Source organism: Megalobrama amblycephala, linkage group LG10, assembly GCF_018812025.1.
Source record: "Megalobrama amblycephala isolate DHTTF-2021 linkage group LG10, ASM1881202v1, whole genome shotgun sequence".
Classification (NCBI taxonomy): Eukaryota; Metazoa; Chordata; class Actinopteri; order Cypriniformes; family Xenocyprididae; genus Megalobrama; species Megalobrama amblycephala.
Genome location: NC_063053.1, coordinates 6861373 through 6889047, shown reverse-complemented (window position 1 = coordinate 6889047; position 27675 = coordinate 6861373). Strand labels below are relative to the sequence as shown.

At 36.7% G+C, this 27675-nt stretch overlaps 1 protein-coding gene across 4 annotated transcripts; it reads left to right on the top strand.

The window, feature by feature from the left end:
- The first annotated feature begins 3831 nt into the window (after positions 1 to 3831).
- Positions 3832 to 27641, top strand: sfxn5a (sideroflexin 5a). 4 transcript variants are annotated; one of them, XM_048204193.1, is made up of 14 exons: positions 4084 to 4316; positions 9972 to 10040; positions 10122 to 10199; positions 10634 to 10660; positions 10909 to 10963; positions 11492 to 11517; positions 11610 to 11663; positions 11762 to 11818; positions 14947 to 15012; positions 17148 to 17238; positions 21583 to 21698; positions 21774 to 21859; positions 26034 to 26151; positions 26967 to 27641. In XM_048204193.1, exons 1-14 carry the CDS (start codon positions 4260 to 4262, stop codon positions 27042 to 27044), a joined length of 978 nt encoding a protein of 325 aa, XP_048060150.1. In that variant the 5' UTR covers positions 4084 to 4259; the 3' UTR covers positions 27045 to 27641. The 4 variants fall into 4 exon arrangements, with proteins under 4 accessions (XP_048060153.1, XP_048060150.1, XP_048060152.1 ...); XM_048204195.1 differs by lacking the exon at positions 4084 to 4316 and adding an exon at positions 5810 to 6073; XM_048204194.1 differs by lacking the exon at positions 4084 to 4316 and adding an exon at positions 9658 to 9849.
- Positions 27642 to 27675: the final 34 nt, after the last annotated feature.

Here is a 27675-nt window from a genome sequence, read left to right as displayed (position 1 = left end):
TTGAATCTGCTTGTGCCTCCCTACACATCTTCTGCACTTTACTTAAGAGCTTAAGGGCAGAGGCTCACACCAACTGACCTTCTAGCTTTGTTTTGTAGGTCGGTGTCCTTCCTCTTCCTTCCTTTGCTTGAGCCAATGCACGTACATCGCTGCCAGTGCTTTCAGGTGTAATGAATGGGATATATACTGTATTCATTGCATATATGCCACTCGGACAAAATGCCAAATGCTGCCTTATCACAGTATTTTCTCCATTCTGTTGTTGCTGAACTCATCACTTTTAATTAGATGGCACATTATATTACGAAACAAAAGGCGAACTTTAACTTTCCCAAGACTGTTAAGTATCAAAATGATCTGAAGAGAGAACGAAAGCCATGACAATGCAAATGCCAGAAACTATCTGCTCTAAATTAACGTTACAGTATTCTCGATACCGCAACGGCTCTGTTAATGTTACTGTAATGTTTTTATGATGTCGCCACTATCAGTGTTGCCACTGTCTGTGTACAATGTAGCACTATATGTAGATATGTGATAGAGGCGTAGGCCGCAGCACTTTTAAACCTCACACTGAGGCATTTACAACAGTTCTTTCTCAACAGCTTAGGAAGTGCACGTAGTCAAACGCACACACGTTCATTGCACAGACTAATAATCCTCTAAACACAGGATATTAACGGTGTTTCAGTGCTAGTCCCTGCTAGAAAGCTCGAGATTTATCAATAACATATTTCTGTGATTAGAAGCACTTAAAGACTCGTGTGCTCTGAAGGTTTGTCTCGCAGACTATTGGAGGTGGATTAATGAATGTTCATTTAAAGGGTTGGTTCACCCAAAAAATGAAAATTCTGTCATTTATTACTCCACCCTCATTCTGTTCCACACCCGTAAGACCTTCGATCATCTTCGGAACACAAATTAAGATATTTTTATTGATAAAATCCATTGGCTCAGTGAGGCCTGCATTGCCAGCAAGATAATCAACATTTTTAATGCCCAGAAAGCTACTAAAGACGTATTTAAAACAGTTCATGTGATTGCAGTGGTTCATGTTAATGTTATAAAGAGATGAGAATACTTTTTGTGCGCCAAAAAAACCAAAATAACGACTTTATTCAACAATATCTAATGATGGGCGATTTCAAAACACTGCTTCATGAAGCTTTACAAATCTTTTGTTTCGAATCAGTGGTTCGGAGCGTGTATCAAACTGCCAAAGTCACGTGATTTCAGTAAACGAGGCTTTGTTACCTCATAAGTGTTTCGAAATTTCAATGGTTCACCACTGGGGGGGCGTGACTTTGGCAGTTTGATACACACTCCGAACCACTGATTCGAAACAAAAGATTTGTAAAGCTTCGTGAAGCAGTGTTTTGAAATCACCCATCACTAGATATTGTTGAATAAAGTTATTTTGTTTTTTGGCGCACAAAAAGTATTCTCGTCGCTTCATAACATTAAAGTTGAACCACTGTAGTCACATGATCTGTTTTAAATATGTCTTTAGTGGCTTTCTGGGCATCTGAAAGTGTTAATTATCTTGCTCTCAATGCAGGCCTCACTGAGCCATCGGATTTCATCAAAAATATCTTAATTTGTGTTCTGAAGATGAACGAAGGTCTTACGGGTGTGGAACGACATGAGGGTGAGTAATAAATGACAGAATTTTCATTTTTGGGTGAACTAACCCCTTAATAAGGATTAAACTTAAAAGTTTACAAATTTTCAAGAATATGTTACATTTTAATCATGCAAATACCTATTTATGTTTTTTTTATTGTATTTTGCTTTGTGGACAGGACTTTTGTCACCTTTATTTTGGGGTGGTATTAAGGTTTGTACATTCCGTTCATTTTTTTTTTTTACGCTGTTTGTGTACATCATGATTACTAAACCTAGGATTTCCTTTCTAACGGTCAGTAACAGAAAGCAATAGATGTGAAGGCCAGGCTTTTGCAGAATTTAAGAGATTCATACTTTTCTAGGTCTAAACAGATGGAATGTAATATGAAATATTTGCTTGGGTTGCCACTGTGTTGAACAGCAGTTTCTATAAATATTCACAAATACACACAGCCTGCAGCCTAGTAAGAAAGTGTGTTCAAGTGCCCTTGGCTGAATGATATCATGAGATGTGTGTGTAGAAGAAGATTTGTATGCTTTTAATGGTGAAGTTGATAATCAAAGCTACATTTTATGTAGTACAAACTCTGGAACTTGCAAATAAAAACTTGTGTTTACTAGACTACATTTCATTTTATTTTTTAGAGGTCTGGAATATCTTTTTTCTTTTAAGGTCATTTAAAACCTAGATATTTTTTAAAGAATTGCAAAGGGTTTATTTTAAAGTTGTAAGAATGCATTGAAAAGAAGTTTGATGCCTGAAGTATAGGCTCAATTCTTCCTTCTTGGTTGTAAATTTCAGTGGATACAAATGGCTTAAATTAACCTCACATATTAAGTAGCATATAAGCACCGAACATGATGGGAATGTTCAGAGAAACCATTTGTCTTAGGTGCAAAAAATATATTTGAAGTGCTTCCTTGAGGTGTTGTTCGATTGGATGTTTAGGGTGTAGTTACACGAGTGTCCACTGGAGGTTGTGATGTATTCTTTTTTTTTATCCAATGCCTCATCTGAGAGATGTTCAATTGACTTTCGGTGTGCTCTTATGCATCTCTGCTAGGAAAAGGTCTCTGTTGATGAAATAAACTTTTCACTTTGGGATGCATCTCTGACTGTCCTTATTTGACACAAAAAAGGAAAAAAGACAAAGCTCTCATATGTCTTGTATGTAGTGGTATTGAAAATTAAACCACTATTTTAACACTACTACACTAGTCAACTACACTACTGTAAATGAGATTTGCCTCAATGATTAGATGATAGCTTTTAATCAACCATTAGTGCAACAAATATGCAAAAAAGATTCCCCAAGAACATTTGTGATAAAATGTTTTGATGTGCTCGCACTGAATTTTTTAGAGTTTATTAAAGGATTAGTTCACTTTAAAAAAAAAAGGTTTTGTAAAAAAAAAAAAATCCATATTTAACAAGTTATGAAGTAAAATATCTAGCTTCCATATTCATCATGCGCAGAAAGTGTAAAACCCTTGCAGTTCAAAACGCTTACGTCCTATAACTTTCCTATTCAAATTACGTAAAAAGTGTAACCGACGTAACGCTAGTTTATACTTTCTTCGTAAGTGCAATACGGAAGGTGGTCTTTTTTTACACAAACACATCACTTTGCTTCAAGGCAAGGCAATTTTATTTGTATAGCACATTTCATACACAATGGTAATTCAAAGTGCTTTACATAAAGAAGAAGAATAAAAATAGAACATAAGGAATAGAGATAACAGTAAAAACAGAATTTTGCTATCTGGATGGAAGAGCTAGGAAGTCTTAGGGAGTTTTTTTGTTGTTGTTGCCCGTCAGAGTGGATCTAAACGGATCTTCCTCACATGACAGGACCGCTACCTGTTAAGGCACTTCAAACTGATAAACAAAGTTTCAATCTAGCCTTTGGCCAATTGTCTTAAGACATCTCAAACTGTGCCACACAGCCCTAATCCCCCTTCCAGAGATATCTATGCAATTCAGTTCAAATTTCCCCTTTGGAAAGTGTCCTGACACTTTATTAACCCGGAGTAAGTTTATGATGGATGGAAGCACTTTCTTTGGCTTCATACTCATTGGTACCATTCACTACCATAATAAAGCTCGGATGCATCAGGATATTTATTAAAATATCTCAGAGAGTGTTTATCAGAAAGAAGAAAGTCATACACCTAGGATGGCTTGAGGGTGAGTAAAGCTTGGGCTAATTTTCATTTGAAAGTGAACTAATCCTTTAATAGGAGAACATAATTTATAGCTAAATTAATATTACACAGCTTGTCGACGAGCTATTTGGGGAATGACTATCTTGGATAAATTATGTAGCTATATGAATTCAAAACACATCCTGTGCAAGTTCATAGTAATGACTAAACTGAACTACATGATGTAAAGGCGACTGAAATTAAGTAATTTATGAAAAGCAATGTTTTACTGACATTCATGACAAATCTTTAAACTACTCTCCAAACGTCCTTTATCACACCCATGGGGTGCTTCTATACTTTGACCTGTTAAAAAAACGACATTACCCAAAATGCATCGATACGGATGACTCGACCACTCTGGGAAAGTCTACGCTACGCTAGTTTCAGAGCTCAGTAAAACAGCCTTATTGAAAGCAAAACCTGCCATGCCTGAATCGACTGAGTGCCCTCCGTTTAGACTCGGCGAGTCTCGGTTTGATCAGGTAAATAACAACCGGACCCAGTGCATCAGAATGCGATACTTTTCTGTTTTTGTTTCTGGTTGATTCCTTTAAGCTCACTGCAGACGGGTTCGGAGACGGAATGTTTCAAGTGAACTGTTTTAGAGAAATTGCATTTTGCTGCTCAAATGAGCTTCAGTTTGCTTTACTCGCTAAACCCAAACAGTGCACTGCAGTGTTTGCTTCTTCCGCCCTCACTCACACTCTGTAGTTCAGTCGCATTAACAGTGACCTCTGTTGGTGACATTACTGCTTTACAAAATGTAATATTATGTTGTTTCCTAGAAAAAGTCAAACACGTTTTTATATTATTGGCAGAAATACAGATAATAGCCTCAAACAATGGGTCAGCATTTATGTCCGAATTGTACGGTGGCCCAGTAGTGCACAACACAACGAAATTAAAAAAGCAAACATAAGTTCACAACACAACGGAAACAAGCCACAACACAACGAAATAAAGCCACAACACAACGGAATAAGCCACAACACAACGGAATTAAACCACAACACAACGAAATAAAGCCACAACACAACGGAATTAAACCACAACACAACGGAATCAAGCCACAACACAACGAAATAAAGCCACAACACAACGGAATTAAACCACAACACAACGGAATCAAGCCACAACACAACGGAAATGCTCCCGACCACTTGGGGGCTCTCAGAGCTAGGTAATATTACTATTCCTTGCCACTGTTCTATAAAGTCGACAGTTTTACAAAGATATCAATACCATGATTAGTTTTAAGTATGTAAGCATTGTATATCGACATGGTATATTAATTAAAAATCAACTACGTTCACAATAGCTTCATATTTATACTTGTGAATGATTTGACGCGATACCACGGCGTATGATAAAGGGAACATCTACCAATTCCACCAAGTGGTTAAAACGTATAATTTGTATTCATTAAAATTACTTTTAACATTTAAAAACAGACATGTTCAAATTCCAAAGGTTGTTAGTTCCTGTTGGTAAGACTGACAAGCTTTGGAATTTGAATATGTCTGTTTTTAAATGTTAAAAGTAATTTTAATGAATACAAATTATACGTTTTAACCACTTAGTGGGATTGGCAGACGTTCCCTTCATCATGCGCCGTGGTAGCGCGTCAAATCATTCACAAGTATAGGCCTAAATATGAAGGTATTTTGCACGTAGGTGATATTGAATTAATATTTCATGTCGATATGCAGTGGTTACATACTGTTTAAACTAATCGTGGTATTGATATTACTGCCGACTCTATAGAACAGTGGCAAGGAAAACTAACTTTACCGAGCTCTGAGAGCCCCCTAGTGGTCGGGAGCATTTCCGTTGTGTTGTGGCTTGATTCCGTTGTGTTGTGGTTTAATTCCGTTGTGTTGTGGCTTTATTTCGTTGTGTTGTGGCTTGATTCCGTTGTGTTGTGGCTTGATTCCGTTGTGTTGTGGCTTATTCCGTTGTGTTGTGGCTCGATTTCGTTGTGTTGTGGCTTTATTCCGTTGTGTTGTGTCTCGATTTCGTTGTGTTGTGAACTTATGTTTGCTTTTTTAATTTCGTTGTGTTGTGCACTACTGGGCCACCATAGAATTGTCTATTTGTGCCACTATAGCAACCAAAATGCCACATATATTTTACAACACACACACACACACACACACACACACACACACACATACATATATATATTGTTGAGGAAAGTTACTTATAAAAGTAACGTGTTACAAAAAAAGTAACCAATTGTGTAAGTAATGTGCTACGTTTCTTTTGCATTGCTTTTCTCACCTGGGCTTGGCTTGCTTGCTTGTTTTTTTTAAATAACAACATAAAAGTACTATTTTTGGGAAATAAAGCCACTTCAGACCAAAACTGAAATGAATAAGCCTCAGGGGCCGGTTGCATAAACCACTTAGACTAGTCTTAAAAGTTAAGACGCTAATGTTTTTCTTGAAGAGTAGTCCTAATTTTTTTAAAGTCCGTTACATAAAAAGGTAGATTGCTGTAATTTGAATTGGAAAAATAACATTGATTACCCCTTGGTTAACTGCAAGTTGGTCAAACTTCTTAAGACACAGTCTTAATATAGTGACTAAGTTTATGCAACTGGCCCCAAACAAATTCACTCACGGACGTTTTTTACGAGGTGGCTAATTCGTATGAATTCATACGTTTTCTTGCTAAATCGTACATGTTTTATGAGTTGCCAAATGAATGTGAATAGAGTACCTCAGAGATGACGTGTTTTTGCATGCAAAACCCGGAAGCGAGTTAGCATTTTAGGACTTCCGGTTCCATCGCCCTAAAGTCTATGGGTTTTTGAATGGGTTTTTGCTAAATCACCTGAAATAAGGTCTGTGGTTAACAAAGCCTCTAAATATTTTCACGTTTTGATCTATGATATAAAACACACCAGTTATAACCCGCTTTTTTAAACCTTTATTGTGTCTTAAAAACGGCGGTTGCTTACAAGTTGCTAAAAGGGACTACTTCCTTTGGCGGGAACTTTAGACATCATCATGACAAACAGGACGTTTGGACAGAATTTCTCATGAAAAAGTGGATAAGTATTCATACACGGCGCAGATCATAATCAGCGAGCATGTTTTTAAATAAAGTTTGAGGAAGCTTGGCGGTGGTGACGTTGATCCGCGACCATGGTGTGCTGTAGTCCGTTTATAGCCTACTGTTAGCTTTTTATATCTGACGACTTTATTTAGGCTTCAAAATGTATAAATGTTGTGTTAACTTGTAAAGATGATCTTGATAGACAAAACGTGTAAGTGTCATAACTATTATTTTTTGCCTATGCGAAAGCATTGTCTGTACAGTAGAGGGCGCAGCTCAAACAAACCTTTCAGCTGTGCTGCCATTTTTAATTCTTTGATTGAAGAACAATAGGACAATAGAACAATAGAAATTTCAACACTCTTCAGCAATAAAAAACACAAATGTTATGTTTATCCAAATTCATTTTAATATGGTTGAATTGGATCATCGAAGGTCAGTGGCAAAGACATTGGTTAATAAAGTGATATTAATTGATATTAAGGTTTGTGCGATATTCTGAGTTTACATTTTACAGTCTTTAATAATTTTGAGGAATACTGAATCTGTTTTTGTGCAATTGAGATGAGTAAATTTACTCATTTACTACTATATAATTATGATTTCTCTCAATATGGGGACAAGATAGGTGTCAGTCAGTAAATGGGAAAAGAAAGTAACTTGCGTTTGAAACATAAGTAACTAAATCCTGTTGTAGCTAAATTTAAAAGTAATGAGTTACTTTACTAGTTACTTGAAAAAAGATGTAATCAGATTACTTTTTTCAGATTGACTTTTGTTTATATAAAAATTTGTATATTATTTGTATGTAAAAACATACTTTTGCAAACATTTTTTTTCTTTAGTGGTTAGGTTTTAACAAAAAAGTCAGGGCCCAGACTCTTGTAATTCACACCCCAGCCTCAATTAATTATTTTCAATCTTCAGCATCAAATGAAGAGATAAAGCATCGTTAAAAACTGTTTTGAGCCAAAGCGAGTTCATTAGCAACATTCTCTATTAAAACATGTGGAAACTGGAACATTCACTGCTACAAAAACTACTTAAGCCATTTTATATGTATTAGTGACTCAATAACTTTAACCTCAGAGGAAGAGGAATTGAGAGGTAATTTATATATTCATTCATTTATTTATTTAATACAGATGATTCACATCTGCTGTTATTGCTCCAGCAGTACCGTCCTTCATATGTGTAAAGGGCCGCCTGTTAGACGTGATAAACACAGAATATGTTGCGTGCTGCTTGGAAATCTTGAAATCCTCCTCTCACACACACATTTGAACATTTTAATTGCGTTGGAAGAATTTTTTAGGTCTACAGATCAGCCAGCAGCAGTTGGTGCGCACATATAATGAGGCGGACACACCTGGCGTGCGAAAACAACTGGTTCGGCCGTGGTGTCAGAGTCTGCATCAGCAGCTGACTCTCGCGTCTGGAGAAAGTTTCTGGGACCTCAGAAATAATTTGTTGAGTAATTTAAAGAAATTGTGAACATATGATTAATAATCATGATTATTATTCACGGGAGAACTGTTCTTGTTCCACACAAGCCTGCCTATCGAGTAGCCTAAAACTTTGAATTTTTTGAAATTCGTTGGATTCTTTAGGGGGGAAAACAAATTAATCAATCAACCAACCAATCAATCAATCAATTAAAAAAATCAAAATAATTAACATATAACAAGCATATAACCAACAAACAATACAAGTTAGTTTACTATAAAAAATCGGATGAGTAGCCTACAAATAAGCTGACAAATATCTGATCATTTGTCATTGACGTTTTAAAATATGAAATGGCTTAGATTATCACACAATGCCATTTTAAACAGTTAAATAACTCCACTACACACAGTAAAAAGGAAGACATATAAAATACAAAATTGTCTCTTTTCCTGTAATCTCAATCTACATTTACGTCTATTGCATTTTTAAACTAAAAACAAAACAAAACAATGGACCTTTGTCACAAACCAGGTATGCACTGCACTAGATGTTAAACTTATGAAATATATTAGATGGATAGAATATATCATCTAATTCAGGTGGAATTAATGTCCTCCAGACAAGTAGGTTTTTCTGATGATTTCACTTCTTTTGTTGCATTCTCTCAAATTTTAAGATCTATAAACATTTAATTCCAAACAATTTTTATGAGCAAACTATTTTACAAGGTGTCAATTTCATATAAATCTGTTTGATGTGATTTGTATGGAAACCCACCATTTTTAGGAACAAACTAAGCATGAAGGTCCACCCCTAAATCTACACTCTGAAAAAATGCTGGATTAAAAACAACCCAAGTTGGATTGAAAATGGATAAACCCAGCAATTGGGTTGTTTTAACCCAGTGGTTGGGTTAAATGTTTGCCCAACCAGCTGGATAATTTTATTTAACCCAACTATTGTTTAAAAATTACTATATGGCTGGCTTAAAATGAACCCCAAATAGGTTGGAAATTAGAACACATAATTACTAGAGGCAACAATAATAATCAAAAGGTAAACATTTTATTAAGAAGCAATTTAATAAATGTCCACTATTTCATTATTATTCATTAAACTTCTTAATAAATGTTAATTTCCAACTGTGGCGAGCAGGGCGGGCGAGAGCCGTGAGGGAGCGGCGCGAGGCCGGTGACGCGAGAGATAATGAGCTCCACCTGCGAGGCGCACCGGTCTTGAGTCTCTCACGGAGGAGCTCATTATCTCTCGCGTCATCGGCCTCGCGCCGCTCCCTCACGGCTCTCGCCCGCCCTGCTTGCCACACCAACATATTTTGGGTTCATTTTAAGCAAGCAATACAGTCATTTTTAAACAATAGTTCAGTTATACCCCAAACATATAACCCAACTGCTGGGTTTGTCCATTTTCAACCCAACTTGGGTTGTTTTTAACCCAGCAATTTTTGAGTGTAACCTTCAGTGGGGCATAAGGAGATTTTATGAAAATGTACGAAAAATGTATTAGGCACCAATTCACCAAAATGTAAAATAGTTATGAATTGCCATGAGAGTGTGTTGTGTAATTTCTTATTTCTTAATGTTCCTGTAATGTTCTCCCCGTTACTTCAGGGTTCATTTTATGGCAGGTTAAGACACTTCTTGGATGTGATCGACCCTCGAACGCTCTTTGTTTCAGAGGTAAACAAGATTCTCCTGAAATGTAAGCCTCAAATGATTTGATAGTTTATCTGTGAATGCTGTTTTCTCTTTTATTTGTAGAAACATTTAAATGAATGTATGAAACTCCTGGATCAGTTCAAAAATGGAGCTCTGCCTCCAGGTGTGACTAATGTACAGGTAAGTTTGGGGCCCGTCTATTTTTGTACAAAATGGGGGTTTTCGCAGTGATGCTAAATAGAAGAACAATTTTAGTTTCCCCAAAGAACCTTTCAGCAAACAGATCTTAAAAGAACCATGTTTTTCTTAGTGTGGAGAACATTTTAATAATCTAAAACTCTATAAAGAATGCAAATGTTCCATGGATGTTAAAGGTTAATTCTTTATAGAACGATAGATGCCAATAAAAGAGTGTGTATAGCTAATGGGAATGTGAGCAGAAAAGAAGACCTCAACCAATCAAACTGTCAGAATTTGACAATTCAGCTCACACGTGTTGTGTAAAGAACTTCGGTTTTCTTGGTAACTTTAGTAACACAACAAAAACAAGGTGAGGATGAAATAATTGTAAACATTTCCCTCATTTGCATGTTTCTCTCTGTTTTTCGCAATAGCTTTGGGAAGCTCAGAAGATTAAACAGGTGAGTGTGAACAGTGTTGAAAGCCTTTTACAGGTTCCTATGATGAAAGAACCTGCTTAAATCACTCAACATCTTTGTGCGCGGTGTGACACGCACTCACAAGCTGTGGTTCTGAATAATGGTGTAATGAGAGGAGAATTGCGGAGAACCTCAGCATAATTCTCCCATCAGTCTGCTCTCACCTCTTATTCTCTCTCGTTTTCTCCTCTTCATCCTGTCTGCTGTCTGTGGATTCATTATGTCCTCAGGCCATCATCCATCCAGACACAGGAGAGAAGATCCCCATGCCCTTTCGCATGTCAGGTAAGGGTGTGAGTGTGTTTTCCGTGTGTGTGTCTGTGTCATGGGTGGTAGGCAGTTTTCTGCTTGTTACCAGCTCTGGAGACTAGAGCCTGGTGGCAGGGGGTCTCTCTGGACCGATCTGTTGGCAAAGGTCACACTCAGCTGGGCTCTGATTAAACCCTCTCCCTCCTGCTGTCTGGAAGTGTTGTTGGGCCACTCAGAAATAGGAGTATTTTAGTCTTCTGTTAACACTACTATTTAAAGAGAGAACAGATAGGGAGAGACCTGCCTGACAATTATGATGGCTACCTCTGAACAATGCTATCTTTTATGAGTAATGAGGATTTTATTAATCTGTTAAAGGTCAGTAATAAAGTCATATGAGAGACTTTTTAAACCAAACATGACATGAAATGTACTTCTGTGGCCTGATCCAGCGTATTCAAATGTCAAAATTACATTCTTAGTGTTTCAGGGGGATTAATTTCCCCCTGAAATCATCTCATTCCTATTCTTTCTGTTGGCACACGTTTCTCCTTTTCCTTTCAGGTTTTGTGCCCTTTGGTACTCCAGTGGTAGGTCAATGTGAAAAGATATCCAACATTTCCTTCTTATCTTGTAACTACATTAAATCACTGCGTTAAATCACTTTCTCCTCCATTTATAGGTTGTTGGCCTTCTTTTACCTAATCAGACATTTGCTTCCACCATCTTCTGGCAGGTATGGTACTGTATACACGTGTTTTACTGGTCTTTATGCTTCATGAGTCATTCCAAGCTCTGTTTACTATGAACTCAATCTCACTGTCTGTCTCACAGTGGCTGAACCAGAGTCACAATGCCTGTGTCAACTTCTGCAACCGCAATGCAACTAAGGTACTGTGTCAGTAATATAATTTTGACCAGTGCATATGGTGATGGCATGGCATATTTTATGTTCACAGGTAAACTAAAGTTATTAAAAAGAGTGCTGCAGAGATTTCTGTAAGTTAACATCACCCTGGTTCCCTTGACAATACCCTAACCCAATAGGATTTTTACATTGGTTTTTAGCTCTGTGACCAACACAAGTTGGTATTCTTGCATATTTTGTTCATCATGATAATGTTTACATATGAACCCAACTGTTTGAGGAAGTAAAAAGCTAAACGTAGCTAAACCACGGTCACATGGCTTCAATGTAACCACCATTAAGCAACTCTTTCAATCCTTATTTAAAAAAAAAAAAAAAACTTAAAGTTTGAGTTAGAATAGTTTGCAACAGCGTGATTATAAATATGAGACTGAAAACAGACGATTGAGTTTCTGTTCTCTGTAGTCCCATTTAATCACTTGTTAGCAACCGCTTTTTTCAAGATGCGTAGAAGCTTTAAAGGTGCCCAAGAATGCTTTTTCACAAGATGTAATATAAGTCTAAGGTGTCTCCTGAATGTGTCTGTGAAGTTTCAGCTCAAAATACCATAGATTTTTTTAAATTAATTTTTTAAACTGCCTTTTTTGGGGCATCATTAACTATACCCTGATTTTGGCAGCGCCGCCCCTTTAAATCGCGTGCTCCCTGCCACACGAGCTGTCGACTATATTACAGTGCATTTACAAAGTTCACACAGCTAATATAACCCTCAAATGGATCTTTACAAGATGTTCGTCATGCATGCTGTATGCATGCTTCGAATTATGTGAGTAAAGTATTTATTTTGATGTTTATGTTTGATTCTGTATGAGTTTGAGGCTATGCTCCGTGGCTAACAGCTAATGCTACACTGTTGGAGAGATTTATAAAGAATGAAGTTGTGTTTATGCCTTATACAGACTGCACATGTTTAAAAATGAAAATAGCGACGGCTCTTGTCTCCGTGAATACAGTAAGAAACGATGGTAACTTTAACCACATTTAACAGTACATTAGCAACATGCTAATGAAACATTTAGAAAGACAATTTACAAATATCACTAAAAATATCATGCTATCATGGATCATGTCAGTTATTATTGCTCCATCTGCCATTTTTCGCTGTTGTTCTTGCTGGCTTACCTTGTCTGCGCTGGCTTTCCTTGTCTAATGCCTTGAACATGAGCTGGCATATATGCAAATATTGGGGTCATACATATTAATGATCCCGACTGTTACGTAACAGTCTGTGTTATGTTGAGATCCGTGTGTTTTCCGGAAGTCTTTTAAACAAATGAGATTTATATAAGAAGGAGGAAGCAATGAGGTTTGAAACTCATTGTATGTCTTTTCCATGTACTGAACTCTTGTTATTTAACTATGCCCAGATAAATTCAATTTTTGGTTCTAGGGCACCTTTAAGGGAGTATTACTGCTGTATTTTATGTCATAGAATGAAAGGGGAAAATGTCTTGAGCTTTTGTTAACCAGGCATTTAACCTAAAACCCATTCAAAAAAACCCTCAGGACGATGGAACTGGAAGTGCTAAAATGGTAACTAATTTCCATGTTTTGGCCTACAAAAATAAATCATCCCTGCAGCACTCTATAATGAAAAAATGTGGTAACTCTTTTTAATGAAGCCTGTATTTATAACGCATTGTAATTGTATTCTTAATGCATTATAATGCATGCAAAGTGCCTAATAAAAAGCCTCTCATCTCATGAGTAATTGTGAAAACAGTTACTTGCCTATTTATGGTTATAACTTTTAGGAGTTAATATAAAACGCACAATAAACACCATGTTATATAAACTTAAATTATAGTGGATTATAATTCCCATAGTTATAATATATTGCAAGTCTCACATCTTGACCTTGTTTATTTAGGATCTGCACAGTATCCTGCTACATTCAAGTGGTGGTCATTTACTCAACCCAAAAGTTGTTCCAAACCAGTATTAATTTCTGTCTTGTGCTGAACACAAAAGAATATATTTTGAAGAAGGTCAGTAACCAAACAGTTTCCGCTCCTCCTGACTTCCATAGTATTTTTTTCTAGAATAAAGTCCAGCAACTGTTTGGTGACCCACATTCTTCAAAATATCTTCCTTTATGTTCAACAGAAGAAAGAACTTCATGCAGGTTTCGAAAATAAATAATGACAGAAATTGTATTTTTTGGTTAACTATCCCTTTAATTTCAGTGTCAGCTGGTTAAAGCTCATTGGCAACCTTTTTACATTTGAAACAATGCAATAGGTTTTGTTGATATTACAATGAAAATGTTCAAAGCAAATGTGTCATAACCCATTCATGATATCCAATGGCTGTTTAAAAGAAAACTTAACTTCTTATTATAGTTCCCACTTATGTTACTTTACTTAAAGCAGACATCGACCACTTACAAATATATTAAAAAGCTTGTTGGATGTTTACAAGTAAAATACCACTCAAGATATAGTAAGATAATGTACAGATGTCAAGTAAGAGACATAAAACAATATAACTATGGGAACTATTATCATTTGTAACTTAAGAGGATATAATGTGTTCATTGTGTGCTTTAATAAATCGTCATATAAGTTATAACCCATAGGTAATTATGAAAAGGCATTATAGCTGTTGTTACGATTCATGATATGATACAACATACGTTTTTCTGTAACACTTTACAATAAGGTTTCACTTGTTAACGTTAAGTTAACTACATTAGTTAACATGAACTAACGATAAACAAAACTTTTAGCAATTATTAATCTTAGTTAATGTTCATTTCTACATTTACTAATACATTTTTAAAATCAAAATTTGTATCTGTTAACATTAGTTAACACACTGTGAACTAACATGAACAAACAATGAACAATTGTATTTTTAACATTAACAAAAGTTAAATGCTGTAAAAAAATATATTACTCTGGTTAGTTCGAGTTAACTAATTAATTTACTTTAACAAATTCTACCTTATTGTAAAGTGATACTTATATACTTATTATAATGACATAAGAGTACAGTTATGCATTAAAAATACAAGCTTCATAAAGTCTTACCAAAAATGCCATATTAATTCAATTTTTTATTAATTTAGATTTTTTTTTTATCTTTTCAGCCCACACCAATGTCTACGTTTTTCCAGGGTTATCTTGGTGCAGTCAGCAGTGCAGTTACTATTGCAGTGAGTTCACATGTTTACACAAAACAGTATTACGTAATTTGATGTGTAGAAAAAATTCTCTTTTATTAACAGAATATGACTTTTCTAGTGTTATGTGAATTTAATTTTAATAAGCAAACTGATGGAGTCTAATTGCATCACACAGGCACACAGAGCCCTATGCTGTATTTCACTTTGCTGAATTGCATATCCTTCTAGTCACGCCCCCTGTGTCCTCTAGAGCCAATTAGCTGCCCTGCTGGGCGGCAGTTTGATGCCCAGGGGCATGACAAGCAGAACCATGGTGACAACAACTACAAATGGCCCCATGCCTGTGAGAAATGCGGGAGGGGGGCACTAATTAAAACTACAATCCCTCTGAACACCCCTGCTGGGAAGGGAAGGGATGTGAATGGGTTATGTTCTCAGATGTTTGTTAGAAGGGCTCACAGAGATGACCAGAGACTCACAAGGCGAGATGAGAAACAACTTAGCATAGCCTGTCATGACCTGTCATGAAGCCCACTGGGAGTTACATGCTTTCAAGGTCACTATGAAAACAAATGTGTATTGTCACCATAATGTCTTTGACTTAATGTGTTATATTTGTCATACAAGATTAATTTAAGAGTTCATTGTTTCACTATAGGTACGTGTTTCTGTTTTTCATTTGAGTTTGAATTTGAACACATGGAAAAAACAAATCAAGCGTAGCATTAGTTCTGGCAGGTCACATCAGATGACTCTCAGCTGATCCACATCTACCTAAAGGAATACCACACCCATCACAGCATATATTATGTCCATTCAGTATTATCAGCAGCTTTATTGTGTTGCTCAGGAGATAATTACCCTCCTCCATCCCCAGCTCCTCCTATTGCCACAGCCAGGACTTGGCCTTCCTATATTCCTCTTTGAATCAGACTAATTTTTCTTGATTTATGTTTTACATTCAGTTATTGAACATTAATGATATCTGCATTCCTTTATGTTAGCTTTGTTCTGTTTACCCTAACGGGGTTATCGCAGCTCTCCCTGCTCTTATCCATGAGGCTGCATGGATGGTCAAAGAGTTCTTGCCCAGAACAAAGCCATCCTGCCAATCAGGGTTGCCAGGTTTTCACAACAAAACCCACTCAAATGCTACTCAAAACTAGCCCAAAACTAACCCAATCATGGTAAAATTCGTGTTTTTGGCAGCGCTCCCCTGGTAAAATGTGCATTTCCGGGGCTAAATATCATGTTATTTGGGGTCGCTTCAACACGCGGACATGTAAAACAACCTGCGGCAACAGTGTTAAAGTAGCCCAGTTCTGCAGGTAGACTTGGCAACTCTGGCAACTTGACAATCTGTATTGACAATCTGTATCTGACAAACTGTATGCTAATTGACCGTTTGCCGGGAGTTTGATTGACATGCGATCTAACCAATCATAACGCCAAATCCGCCGTTTTGTCAACAAAGCAGTCAGGGGAGATAATAGATTAACGTCGGTGGACTTGAACTTGAAAAATGCTGCTGACGTCTTTCCGCAGTTGAAACAACATTCCTTCTGATGTTCATTCATGTTTATTTGATGCTATAAATTAACTAGTAGAAAGAGATGATCGGTTTACGAGCCGCGAGGTTATACATCGATTAAAGTGCCACAAAATGGTATTTATTGTTTAAATTTCTTTAAAAGTTAAAAAAAATTGAAATATCAAAAGTAACCTGCTGCGTCTTGTCTGTCGACGCGTTGTCAGTGTCCTCTTTGCTCTTTTTCACTGCGTGAGAATATGATGTGTGGCGTGAGCACGGCATGGCTTGTAGGACGTAGGTAGTAACAGTTACTTTGCAAACGGTCAATCGTCAATCATCAACGGTCGTTATACTATATTAGTGTTCTCAATATTTTGTGTCTTTGGTGAATAGAAAGGTCAAAATAACAGCATTTATTTGAAATAGAAATCTTTTGTAACACTATAAAAGTCTTTACTCTCACTTTTGATCAGTTTATATGCCTCTTTGCTGAATAAAATTGTATTTTCTGAATAAAAAATGTTCTTGCCTAAAACTTTAGAATAGTAATATAATGTTAAAAGTTAAAAAAATTAAAAGTTTAAATTGTTTAAAAAAATAAACATTGTAAAATGAAATGTTATTGTGTCCACAGGTGGGGCTGAATATTCTTATTAAGAGAGCTGAGCATTTCAGTCCAGCTACAAGAATCCTGGTCCAGAGGTTCATCCCGTTCCCTGCAGTTGGTATGTGCATGTGTGCGAGAGCGTGTTTATGTATGTATTAGCGATGAATGTGAGCTTGATTTTTCTGCACCACTTAATCTGCCCTGTTGCATTTATCAAGCAGAAGCTTCCTGTCATGTTGTCTTGCTAAACTGCTGATTAGTAAAGCATAAAATGATTGATTCAGTAATGTACGATATTAATTAATGCTTGCAGTTTTCTATCAGCTCTTTTGCTGTCTGAAAGCTCACGTCTTTGCATTTGTAATGACACTCAATTTCTAAATGAGCATTGGTTCAGACTTCCATTAAACCTCAAGCGTTTGTTTATTGTTGTTTGTTCTCATGTTGTGTTTTGACTGATCCTGTTGTCAGAGGGGGATGCTGCTGAAATGTTATCTCAGTGTTCCATTAGCGTGCTGAGGCTCAAACAGGTCCAGAGGGGCTGAGGGAGACTGTCCCACAATGCCTTGGGGATCCTTGGTTGTAATTAAATTGTTTTTGTCCCCCACCCCACCCCTTTAATTAAATCAGCAGGTTCCCCCTCACCTCTCTGGACTGGAGTAACGGGACCTTGTTAGCTCTCGGCTGCCGCTCTCTAATTGGTTAATTAGGCCTAAAGTGCTCTCTGTGTTAGCTCTGGGTTCCCTGTCTCCAGGCCGCCATGTTGTTGTTGTTTTTCAGTGTTTAGTTATAAAAGGCAATTAAACACATCTAATGAAACGCAGTGGAAACAAATTTTTCTTGGATTTTATTTTGCTTTCGGATTTTTTTGCGTAAATAAAACAGCATTCATTTATCATTTTATTAACCTCAAAATGACATCCTCTTGGAATCAGCACCTTTATAAAGACATTTTATGATGATTTTAGGCTGACCTAAAGCAGGACTTTGTTCTTTGTCAGATTTAGTATGCATATGTTTTTCTTTGTTCTTCATTTTTGATTCTCTTTGCATTGTGTGTGTGCGTGTGTGTGGTTAATTGGCCTGGGTCTGAACCCCTCAGAGGTGAATAGCTATTTACTCAGCCAATTAACTCAGCCCCACAACACTGCAGCACTGAACACTGATAACTCACAACACAAGGCCTGTAAATTAAAAATGCTTCAGGCTCTCTTTATTTCTCTGTTCACACACACACCCACACCAATCTCACCACATGCCACAGATGATAATGCCAGGAAGTAAATCATTATTCTAATCATTTTTGCGCTTGTAATTCACGTGTGCACTTTGACATGACCATATGAAACTATTTGTTTTATATCCAGTTAACCCCTCTTAACGCAGACATTCCAGATCAAGAATGATTTCCAGTTTTGCTTGCTTTTACACTGCGTTCCAGATTATCATGCAAGTGACATATCAGTAGGATTTCAGTACAATAAACATTCAGATTTTAATTTTTCTAAGAAAGTGTTTGTTTGTTTATTTATCCATGTCTTTTTAGATAACTGGTATCAATCTCAGACAAAATAATTTGCCAGGTCTACTTAGGCAAATGGAAACCCTACTTAGAGGTTGTTCCACATTATTAAGCAAGTCACAGTTTTCATGCAATATGGGGAGGAAGAAAGATCTTTCTGAAGATGAAAAGTATGAAATGGTGCAATGTCGTGCAAAAGGCATGAAAACAACTAATATTGTGTGAAAACTGAATGCAGATTATTGAAGTATCATAAGATTTGTGAGTGATTTAGAGCACAGCAGAACTTGGTCAAATAAAGGCTTATTAAGGAAAGTTTCTGAATGTTAATTGTATTAAAAGGGCAGCTATAAAAAAGCCAGTGTTGAGCAGCAAACAGGTATTTGAAGCTGCTGGTTCTCTGGAGTCTTGAGAACCTCTCCGTGCAGGCTGGCAGTTATGTTTAAAATTGCATTTTAGCCACCACTAACCAAACCTCACAGAGAGAAATATTTACAGTGGGTGTAGAAATACATTTTCAAACAGTTTTGTTGCTTTGGTGTTTTTTTGCAGCATGGGATAGTGCATAGTGCATTGTATTTCAGAAGGCACTTCTTTTTATACCATAGCTGAAAATGGCCAGTTATGAATTCCGCATATCTTGATGAAGTCACTTTGACACCCCCAGAGACCCTAAAGGGACCTTTCATCTCACTTCCTAATACTCCAGCCCAAATCATCACCCACCCGCTCCCTTCTGACGTCACAGTCTTGTTGGAAAGTGGTGGCCATTCACCAACCATCCAGAAATCCATCCATTTAGACCATCCATTGTAGTACGGCATTCGTCAGTGAGTAAAATTATTTAAAAATTAGTCTCTATGTATTTCTACACCCACTGCAAATGTTTCTCTTTGTGAGGTTTGGTTAGTGGTGGCTAAAATGCATCTTTACGCACAACTGCCAGCCTGCATGGAGAGCTTCTTGAGACTCCAGAGACACCAGCAGCTTCAAATACCTGTTTGCTGCTCAACACTGGCTTTTTTATAGCTGCCCTTTTAATTTTTTTTGACAGGAACTTTCCTTAATAAGCTTTTATCTGCTGTGCTCTAAATCACTCACAAATCTTATGATAATTCAATAATCTCCATTTAGTTTTCACACAATATTAGTTGTTTTCATGCCTTTTGCACATTGCACCATTTCATGCTTTTCATCTTCAGAAAGATCTTTCTTCCTCTCCATATTGCATGAAAACTGTGACTTTCTTAATAATGTGGAACAACCTCTAAGTAGGGTTTCCATTTACCTAATTAGACCTGGCAAATTATTTTGTCTGAGACTGATACCAGTTATCTAAAAAGACATGGATAATTAAACAAACAAACACTTATTTGAAACACTAAAATCTGAATGTTTATTGTACTGAAATTGTACTGAAATCCTACTGATATGTCACTTGCATAATAATTTGGAACATAGTGTATTTTAGTATTCAAAGGCAGTGACTCTCTAACAGATTATTAGTACCCTATTTTGTTCCGTTAGCTCTATAGTATATATAGCAGTGGGGTAAGATGTGTCACCTCCAATCTAGCAATTTTATTGCTAAAACCCTTTGCATGTCAAGGTAAAACCAGCTATATGTATAGACAAACATTAATCTCGTAACAGATCTAGGCAGGTGGAGCTGGGGGAGGTGGAGGTTACAGCAAACAATGAACCACACTATTTAAATGTTAAGCAAGCAATCTCATTGGCTACAGGATCAGCAGAGGCCAATCAGCTTGTGCCATGCCATAATGTACTTATCAGCCTGCGCCCTCTAGAGTTTCTTGACTGAACTAGATATGGTGACATATCTACTTTACAATAAGGTTCCATTAAGGTTAGTTAAAGCATTAAAGACTAAAAATGAAAATTCTGTCATTAATTACTCACCCTCATGTCGTTCCACACCCGTAAGACCTTCATTCATCTTCGGAACACAAATTAAGATATTTTTGATAAAATTCGATGGCTCAGTGTGGCCTTGACAGCAAGTTAAATTACACTTCAAAAGCCCAGAAAGCTACTAAAGACATATTTAAAACAGTTAATGTGACTACAGTGGTTCAACCTTAATGTTATGAAGCGGCAAGATTACTTTTTGTGCGCCAAAACCCCCCAAAATATCTAGTGATGGGTGATTTCAAAACACTGCTTCATGAAGCTTCGAAGCTTTACGAATCTTTTGTATCGAATCAGTGGTTTAAAAGTCATGTGATTTCAGTAAATGAGGCTTAACATCATAAGTGTTTTGAAATTTCAAAGGTTCACCACTGGGGGGTGTGACTTTGGCAGTTTGATACTTGCTCTGAACCACTGATTCAGCTTTTGAAAGTCTAAATTAACTTGCTGTCAATGCAGGCCTCACTGAGCCATCGGATTTTATCAAAAATATCTTAATTTGTGTTTTTTGGGTGTGGAATGACATGAGGGTGAGTAATTAATGACATTTTTGGGTAAACTAACCCTTTGACTGATGTATGAACTAATAAGACTTTATGTTCATATTTTTATTTCAAATGGAAATTGTTAATGTCTGACACAGCTTAACCCTAACTTTTTTTTTCTATGGCACCATTTTATAGAAGCCTTCTTCTAATTGAAAGGATATATTCTGAAATATAATTAGGTAAATTAGTTTTTATCTCTGTCTCATTTCTCCTGGCCTAGAGGACAATTTAAAAATAAAATTGCAGAGCTTACCCCATTATTCTCCCCTACTGTGTTTGTGTTGGTATATGTTTTCTTGTTTCAAAATGTATCAGGGATAGTAACAACGGTCAAAACAGAGTCAAGTTCACGTGACTCTCTCTTCAATCATAATCAGTGGTCTGTGTTGCATCCAAATAAGAAAAAGTTGGCCATCAAATGGAAGTCCCTTTGTTTTCTAACTGCAGTTCTACCTTCATTTAGCAAGCGCCAACGTGTGTAATGTTTTGCTGATGCGCCACACCGAGCTGTCAGAGGGCATCAGTGTGCTGGATGACAAAGGCAATGTGGTGGGCACCTCAAAGCTGGCTGCCAGGCATGTGAGTATGGATTATTTCGCATGTGTAAGGTGAAAGGATAAAGACATCTGCTCTGATAAATGTCTTTTTGTTCAGGCTTTAATGGAGACATCCCTGACACGTGTAGTGCTGCCCATGCCTATTCTCCTGCTGCCGCCTTTAATAATGGCCATACTGGAGAGGTCAGAGAAATTCTTGTGAATTTGACATTTCAGATTTGAGTTATTTTTACAGCACCATCACCTCAAAAATCACACATCCATATGAGCCATATGTCCTGGTATATTTTTATTTGACGGTTTGATGTGAACACATTTATGTATGTGTTTAAAGGAGTAGTTTGCACAAAAATTAAATGCAAAATTACACAAAAAAACAAAAGGAGATGTTTGGATGTGAAGCTCAAAATAATAAGCAGTGGTAAATACAATATGCTATATTCAATGTCTTCTGAAGCTATTCAATCACTAAAAATCTTCCCCTTTGCCATAGCTCTTAAATATATTTTGTGCAATTTTAATATTCTTATATGATATAATTATATTACATTTTATTTTATTTTCTTACAGGAAGTTATCTTATGACATATTAGATCATATTAGAATGATTTCTGAAGGATCATGTGACACTGAAGACTGGAGTAATGATGCTGAAAATTCAGCTTTGCATCACAGGAATAAATTACATTTTAAAATATATTAAAATATAAAACAAGTTATTTTAAATTGTAGTATTTTTTCACAATTTTCAATTTTTTCACTGTTTTACTGTATATTCAATATGATAAATGCAGCCTTGGAGACTTCTTTCAAAAACTTTACTGAGCACAAACATTAAAACAGTAGTGCAATGACATTAGAATGAGTAAATAATGCCAAAATTTTAGGTTTTAGGTTGAACTATATATAGTGTCTGTCTATCTGTCCTGTATATGATGTTGAATTTTTTTTAGAATTTTTGGAAAAAAAAGAAAAAAGTTGTATAACTTTTTACTCAAACCGCTATGCTAAAAATATAATGCAAAACACAAATTGTCACTTGCTTTGACTTTTGAGCCCGTATGGGATCGACTCTTCAACAGAATTTGTTGGGTTTTCTGACTGATAGACTATGTTGCAACCTCCTCAAATTCTTGCTGCTCTGATTCGCAGGTGTGTACGGCTATGTGTGTGTGTAGGTGTGTCTGTGTGTGAGCGGCAGTAAATGGTGAGTTGTCCTCTGCTATGCTGACTGTCAGCTCACCCTCACTGGCTCTCAATGGAGCAAAAACAGAGATGCAGGAGGGTCACTGCTTTAAGGGTGAGACTGAGTGGCAGGGGTATCCTTGATTAATTAGAGTGCTGAGAGGAGTCTGTGTGATATATGTGTGGTGTTTGAACCTTTCACCTATCTCTCTTGCTTTGTCCGACAGCAGCTGCTTTACCGAACAGTCATTGGCTTTACTGACGGCATTTTTGCATGAAGGTACCGCCTAATGGTGGCTTCAAGTCATGTCGGAAAGATCGTATTTATGAGTTGAGCAAACATGATCGCCACCACACAGTCGGAATTACGAGTGAGATATACAGGAGTCTCTGAGTTTGGGGGCGTGTCAGTGAGAACCTGGTGGAATCAATGGATTCAACATCTCTAGTTGATGGTAAATTTTCTTAAATTAATTAAAAATCATAAAAAGCACCTGATGCACATTCTTTGTTCTTCATTTTCTAGGAGTAGAATTAAAAAACCTTGCTGTATTTTTGTATAGTTAATTAAGAGAAGGTACACCGCCATCTTACTCCGACGAAAGTGACTTAAAATAGTGCTGTCAAACGATCAATCGCGATTAATCGCATCTAAAATAAAAGTTTGTGTTTACAAAATATTTGTGTGTGTACTATGCATATTTATTCTGTATATATAAATACACACACATGCATGTATATATTTAACAAAAATATATTTATACATCAAATATTTATATGTATATCTAATATAAATGATATATAATTTTATATATATATATAATATGTGAATATTTCTTAAAGGTGCCCTAGAACCAGTTTTTACAAGATGTAATATAAGTCTAAGGTGTCCCCTGAATGTGTCTGTGAAGTTTCAGCTCAGAATACCCCATAGATTTTTTTTAATTCATTTTTTTAACTGCCTATTTTGGGGCATCATTAACTATGCACCGATTCTGCGTGGCTAAATCGCGCGCTCCCTGCCCTCCGAGCTTTCGACTATAATACAGTATATTTACAAAGTTCATACAGCTAATATAACCCTCAAATTGATCTTTACAAGATGTTCATCATGCATACTGCATGCATGCATCAGATCATGTGAGTAAAGTATTTATTTGGATGTTTACATTTGATTCTGAATGAGTTTGAGGCTGTGCTCCGTGGCTAACGGCTAACATTACACACTGTTGGAGAGATTTATAAAGAATGAAGTTGTGTTTATGCATTATACAGACTGCAAGTGTTTAAAAATGAAAATAGCGACGGCTCTTGTCTCCGTGAATACAGTAAGAAACGATGGTAACTTTAACCACATTTAACAGTACATTAGCAACATGCTAACGAAACATTTAGAAAGACAATTCACAAATATCACGTTATCATGGATCATGTCAGTTATTATCGCTCCATCTGCCATTTTTCGCTGTTGTTCTTGCTTGCTTACCTAGTCTGATGATTTAGCTGTGCACATCCAGACGTTAATACTGGCTGCCCTTGTGTAATGCCTTGAACATGAGCTGGCATATGCAAATATTGGGGGCGTATATATTAATGATCCCGACTGTTACGTAACAGTCGGTGTTATGTTGAGATTCGCCTGTTCTTCGGAGGTCTTTTAAACAAATGAGATTTACATAAGGAGGAAGCAATGGAGTTTGAGACTCACTGTATGTCATTTCCATGTACTGAACTCTTGTTATTCAACTATGCCGAGGTAAATTCAATTTTTGATTCTAGGGCACCTTTAAATATATACATGTATGTGTGTGTATTTATATATACATAATAATTATACACAGTACACACACGTATATTATGTAAACTCAAACTTTTATTTTGTATGCGATTAATCGCGATTAATTGTTTGACGGCACTAACTTAAATGCATCTAACGTGGTAATTACGACTTCCCAACTTGTAAATACGACCTTCCCAGGAGGACTTGAATGCACCATAAGGAAAATGTGTTCACACCAAATGATCTGGAGGAAATTTAAGTGAGCTTTACACACAACCAAGCAAATATTTCATTACTACAATGCTTATTTGTTGGTTGAAATTTTTAAAGTTGAAAAAAGGGCATTAATTAATTAATTTTCTACTTTCAGATGCTGTTTTTAGAGGGACTGACTGCCAATATATCATATAGTCATTTGTACCATACCAAGATTAAAAAAAAAATAAAAAAAATAAAAAAATTGGTATATAAAAATGAATTGATTTAATTTCATTGAGATTACCTTTGCCATCTAATACCAATTTAAATTTGATTTTCAGAAACACAAGTCTCCTGTATTTATATAGTGCTTTAAACAATACAGTTTGTTTCAAAGCAGCTTTATACGGTGATAAACAGGAAGATTACGATCAATGATACAAACAGAATTCAATTCTGCTGCCAATAGTGCCAATAGTAACACTGTTAAATCAATGTAATCTTTAGCAAATCTCAAGATGAATGTCAAATTTTATACTGTACAAATAAGTGTATTTTTTTTTTTTAAACAATTGAATATAATTTGACATGAAAATAAATATTGTGCATCCCTAATATCACAGGCAGCAAAGGATACAAAAACCAGATGAATTCTGAGAGTAGACTGGATGTCATGCAAATATTGAATTCCTTCATACGTTTATTTCCTGTAAAGGCAGCACTACTGTTTGCAGTACGTCACTTCAGTTCGGCTTTGACCTCTTCACGTCCGAGTGACGGATGAGTGATTTATTTAGAGCAGTTGACGGACACGATAAAAGGTCTTTAACCTACTTTGATCCTTTTCTCCGTAGCTTTTCTCTCCCAAACATACTCACAAGCATGCGCACGGAGAGAGAGAGAGAGTTTCTGGTGGCCAATTAAAGCTCATCATGCGTATGTGTTGATGAAGTCATCATTAAGCAGTCTCTGGCTTCATTAAAACAGGACTACTCTGGAGGACTCCTGCAGAGCACGCTATCCCACAACCCCCCACACGCACTGCGGCCAGGGAGGGAGGGGGAGGTGTCAGAGACCAATCACGCGCAGCAGTTCGAAAGTGTCAGCAAGCGAGTTTAATAACGATAATGGCGGGAATGCTCATGAGTTTGGAGTGTGTGTTCTGCCAATAACGTGTGCATTTTTGTGCATTAGGCTCCCTCTGCTGCAGAAGCACCCTCGTCTTGCGCTGCCCGTTCATAGCATGGTGTGTCTCTCTGCGTTCGGCCTGGCGCTGCCTGTTGCCATCAGTTTGTTCCCCCAAAACAGTCAGGTGAGCACTCACACATGCCTCCCTCCATCCGCTCGCGCTCTCCCTCTCACTTTCTCTCCGTCCCCTCTCTTTGTCTGCCATGAAGACGGTTATGGTTTAAAATGGTGTTTATTAAGCTGTTCATCCATATGGTTACTGAACTGCAGACATATGTGCTGCCAACTACTTCTATTCCTCTCCCACCCCTCCCCTCCTCCTCTCCTCTCACTCTCTCGCTCCCTCTTTACACTTATCCGAGGGTTCCAGACGAACGCTCCCAAAAAACTCCACTCCTGTCCCCCCCCACCTTTTCACACCCCACAGGATGTCTGTTTCAGATTCTGCCTCACACACTCACACACTCATTGCCATCTGTTTCTGAGCAAAATATTGCAAGTTTTGGCCCTGGTTGGGATATTTACCAGTGCTCGCTGCTTCATTTTAGCTTTTTATGATGGCAGAAGTGTCAGTTTTGACTGTGAAAAATGCTCGAGGCTGGAAAGACATGGCACACTTTTAATTCTCATTTGATGAAACATTTTAAACATCTTAATGACTTAACGAATTGCTGTGAATGGTTATCTCACTGTAGCCAAAAGATCTGAATCTTAATGTCAGTACAAAAATAAAAACACTCTGTAATCAAAACAGCGGATTCATATACGAGGCGATTTTATGCTTTTTGATATTTGTGTTGTTTTTCTGTTCCCGCTGAAGCTGAATTAAATGAATATAATAGTGAGATATAGATTAGCATTGTGATAAGGTATTGATGAAGCTGTAAACGCTGATTATTTGCCTGTTTTTCTGCCTCTGCCCTGCTTTCTGTCTCTCAGATCCACGTGTCAGAGCTAGAGCCAGAGATCTCTGCTGCAACAGAGTGCAAGATCCTGACCTACAACAAGGGTCTTTAACCAGTAAATGCTTGACACCTTGCAACTAATGTCTTTGTCCTTCACAGTAAAACTCTAATGCGAACAGAAAAAATGCAAAGCGTTATTAGAAATTTTGATTGCGTCTCACTGGATTGTTCCTGCTGTGTGTGAATCCTCTCCCAGCCACACACAGAGACAGACTCACACCAGTGCTAATCATCCTCTTTCCTTGTACTTGAACATGGCAATGGCAAATAGAGGATTTTTGAATTTCCCTGTGATCTGCTTAAAAATTTACATAATTATCAGCCTTCTCACTCAAACAGTTCTGTATTAACTGCCTGTAATTATAATGTTTACTAAGTAATTGTCTTAAAACAATAAATAACCAGTTTTGATATTTTAAACTGTATTGTAATTAGGAAAAATGCTGTTTACACAGAATTCAGCTGCCTTTGTGTTATTTTCTTATAATGCCTTTACAAACCACAAATCATGCTTACAATGAATATGAATGTAAACAGAAAATTGTAAAAAAAAAAAAAAAAAAAAAAAAAATGATTTACCAGTAATTCCCATATGGAAAATATATGAGAAGTTATGATCTATCTTACTTAATAAACCTTATTTGTTAAATTTTTGTCATTATCGTTATGTACTTTTTCATTTT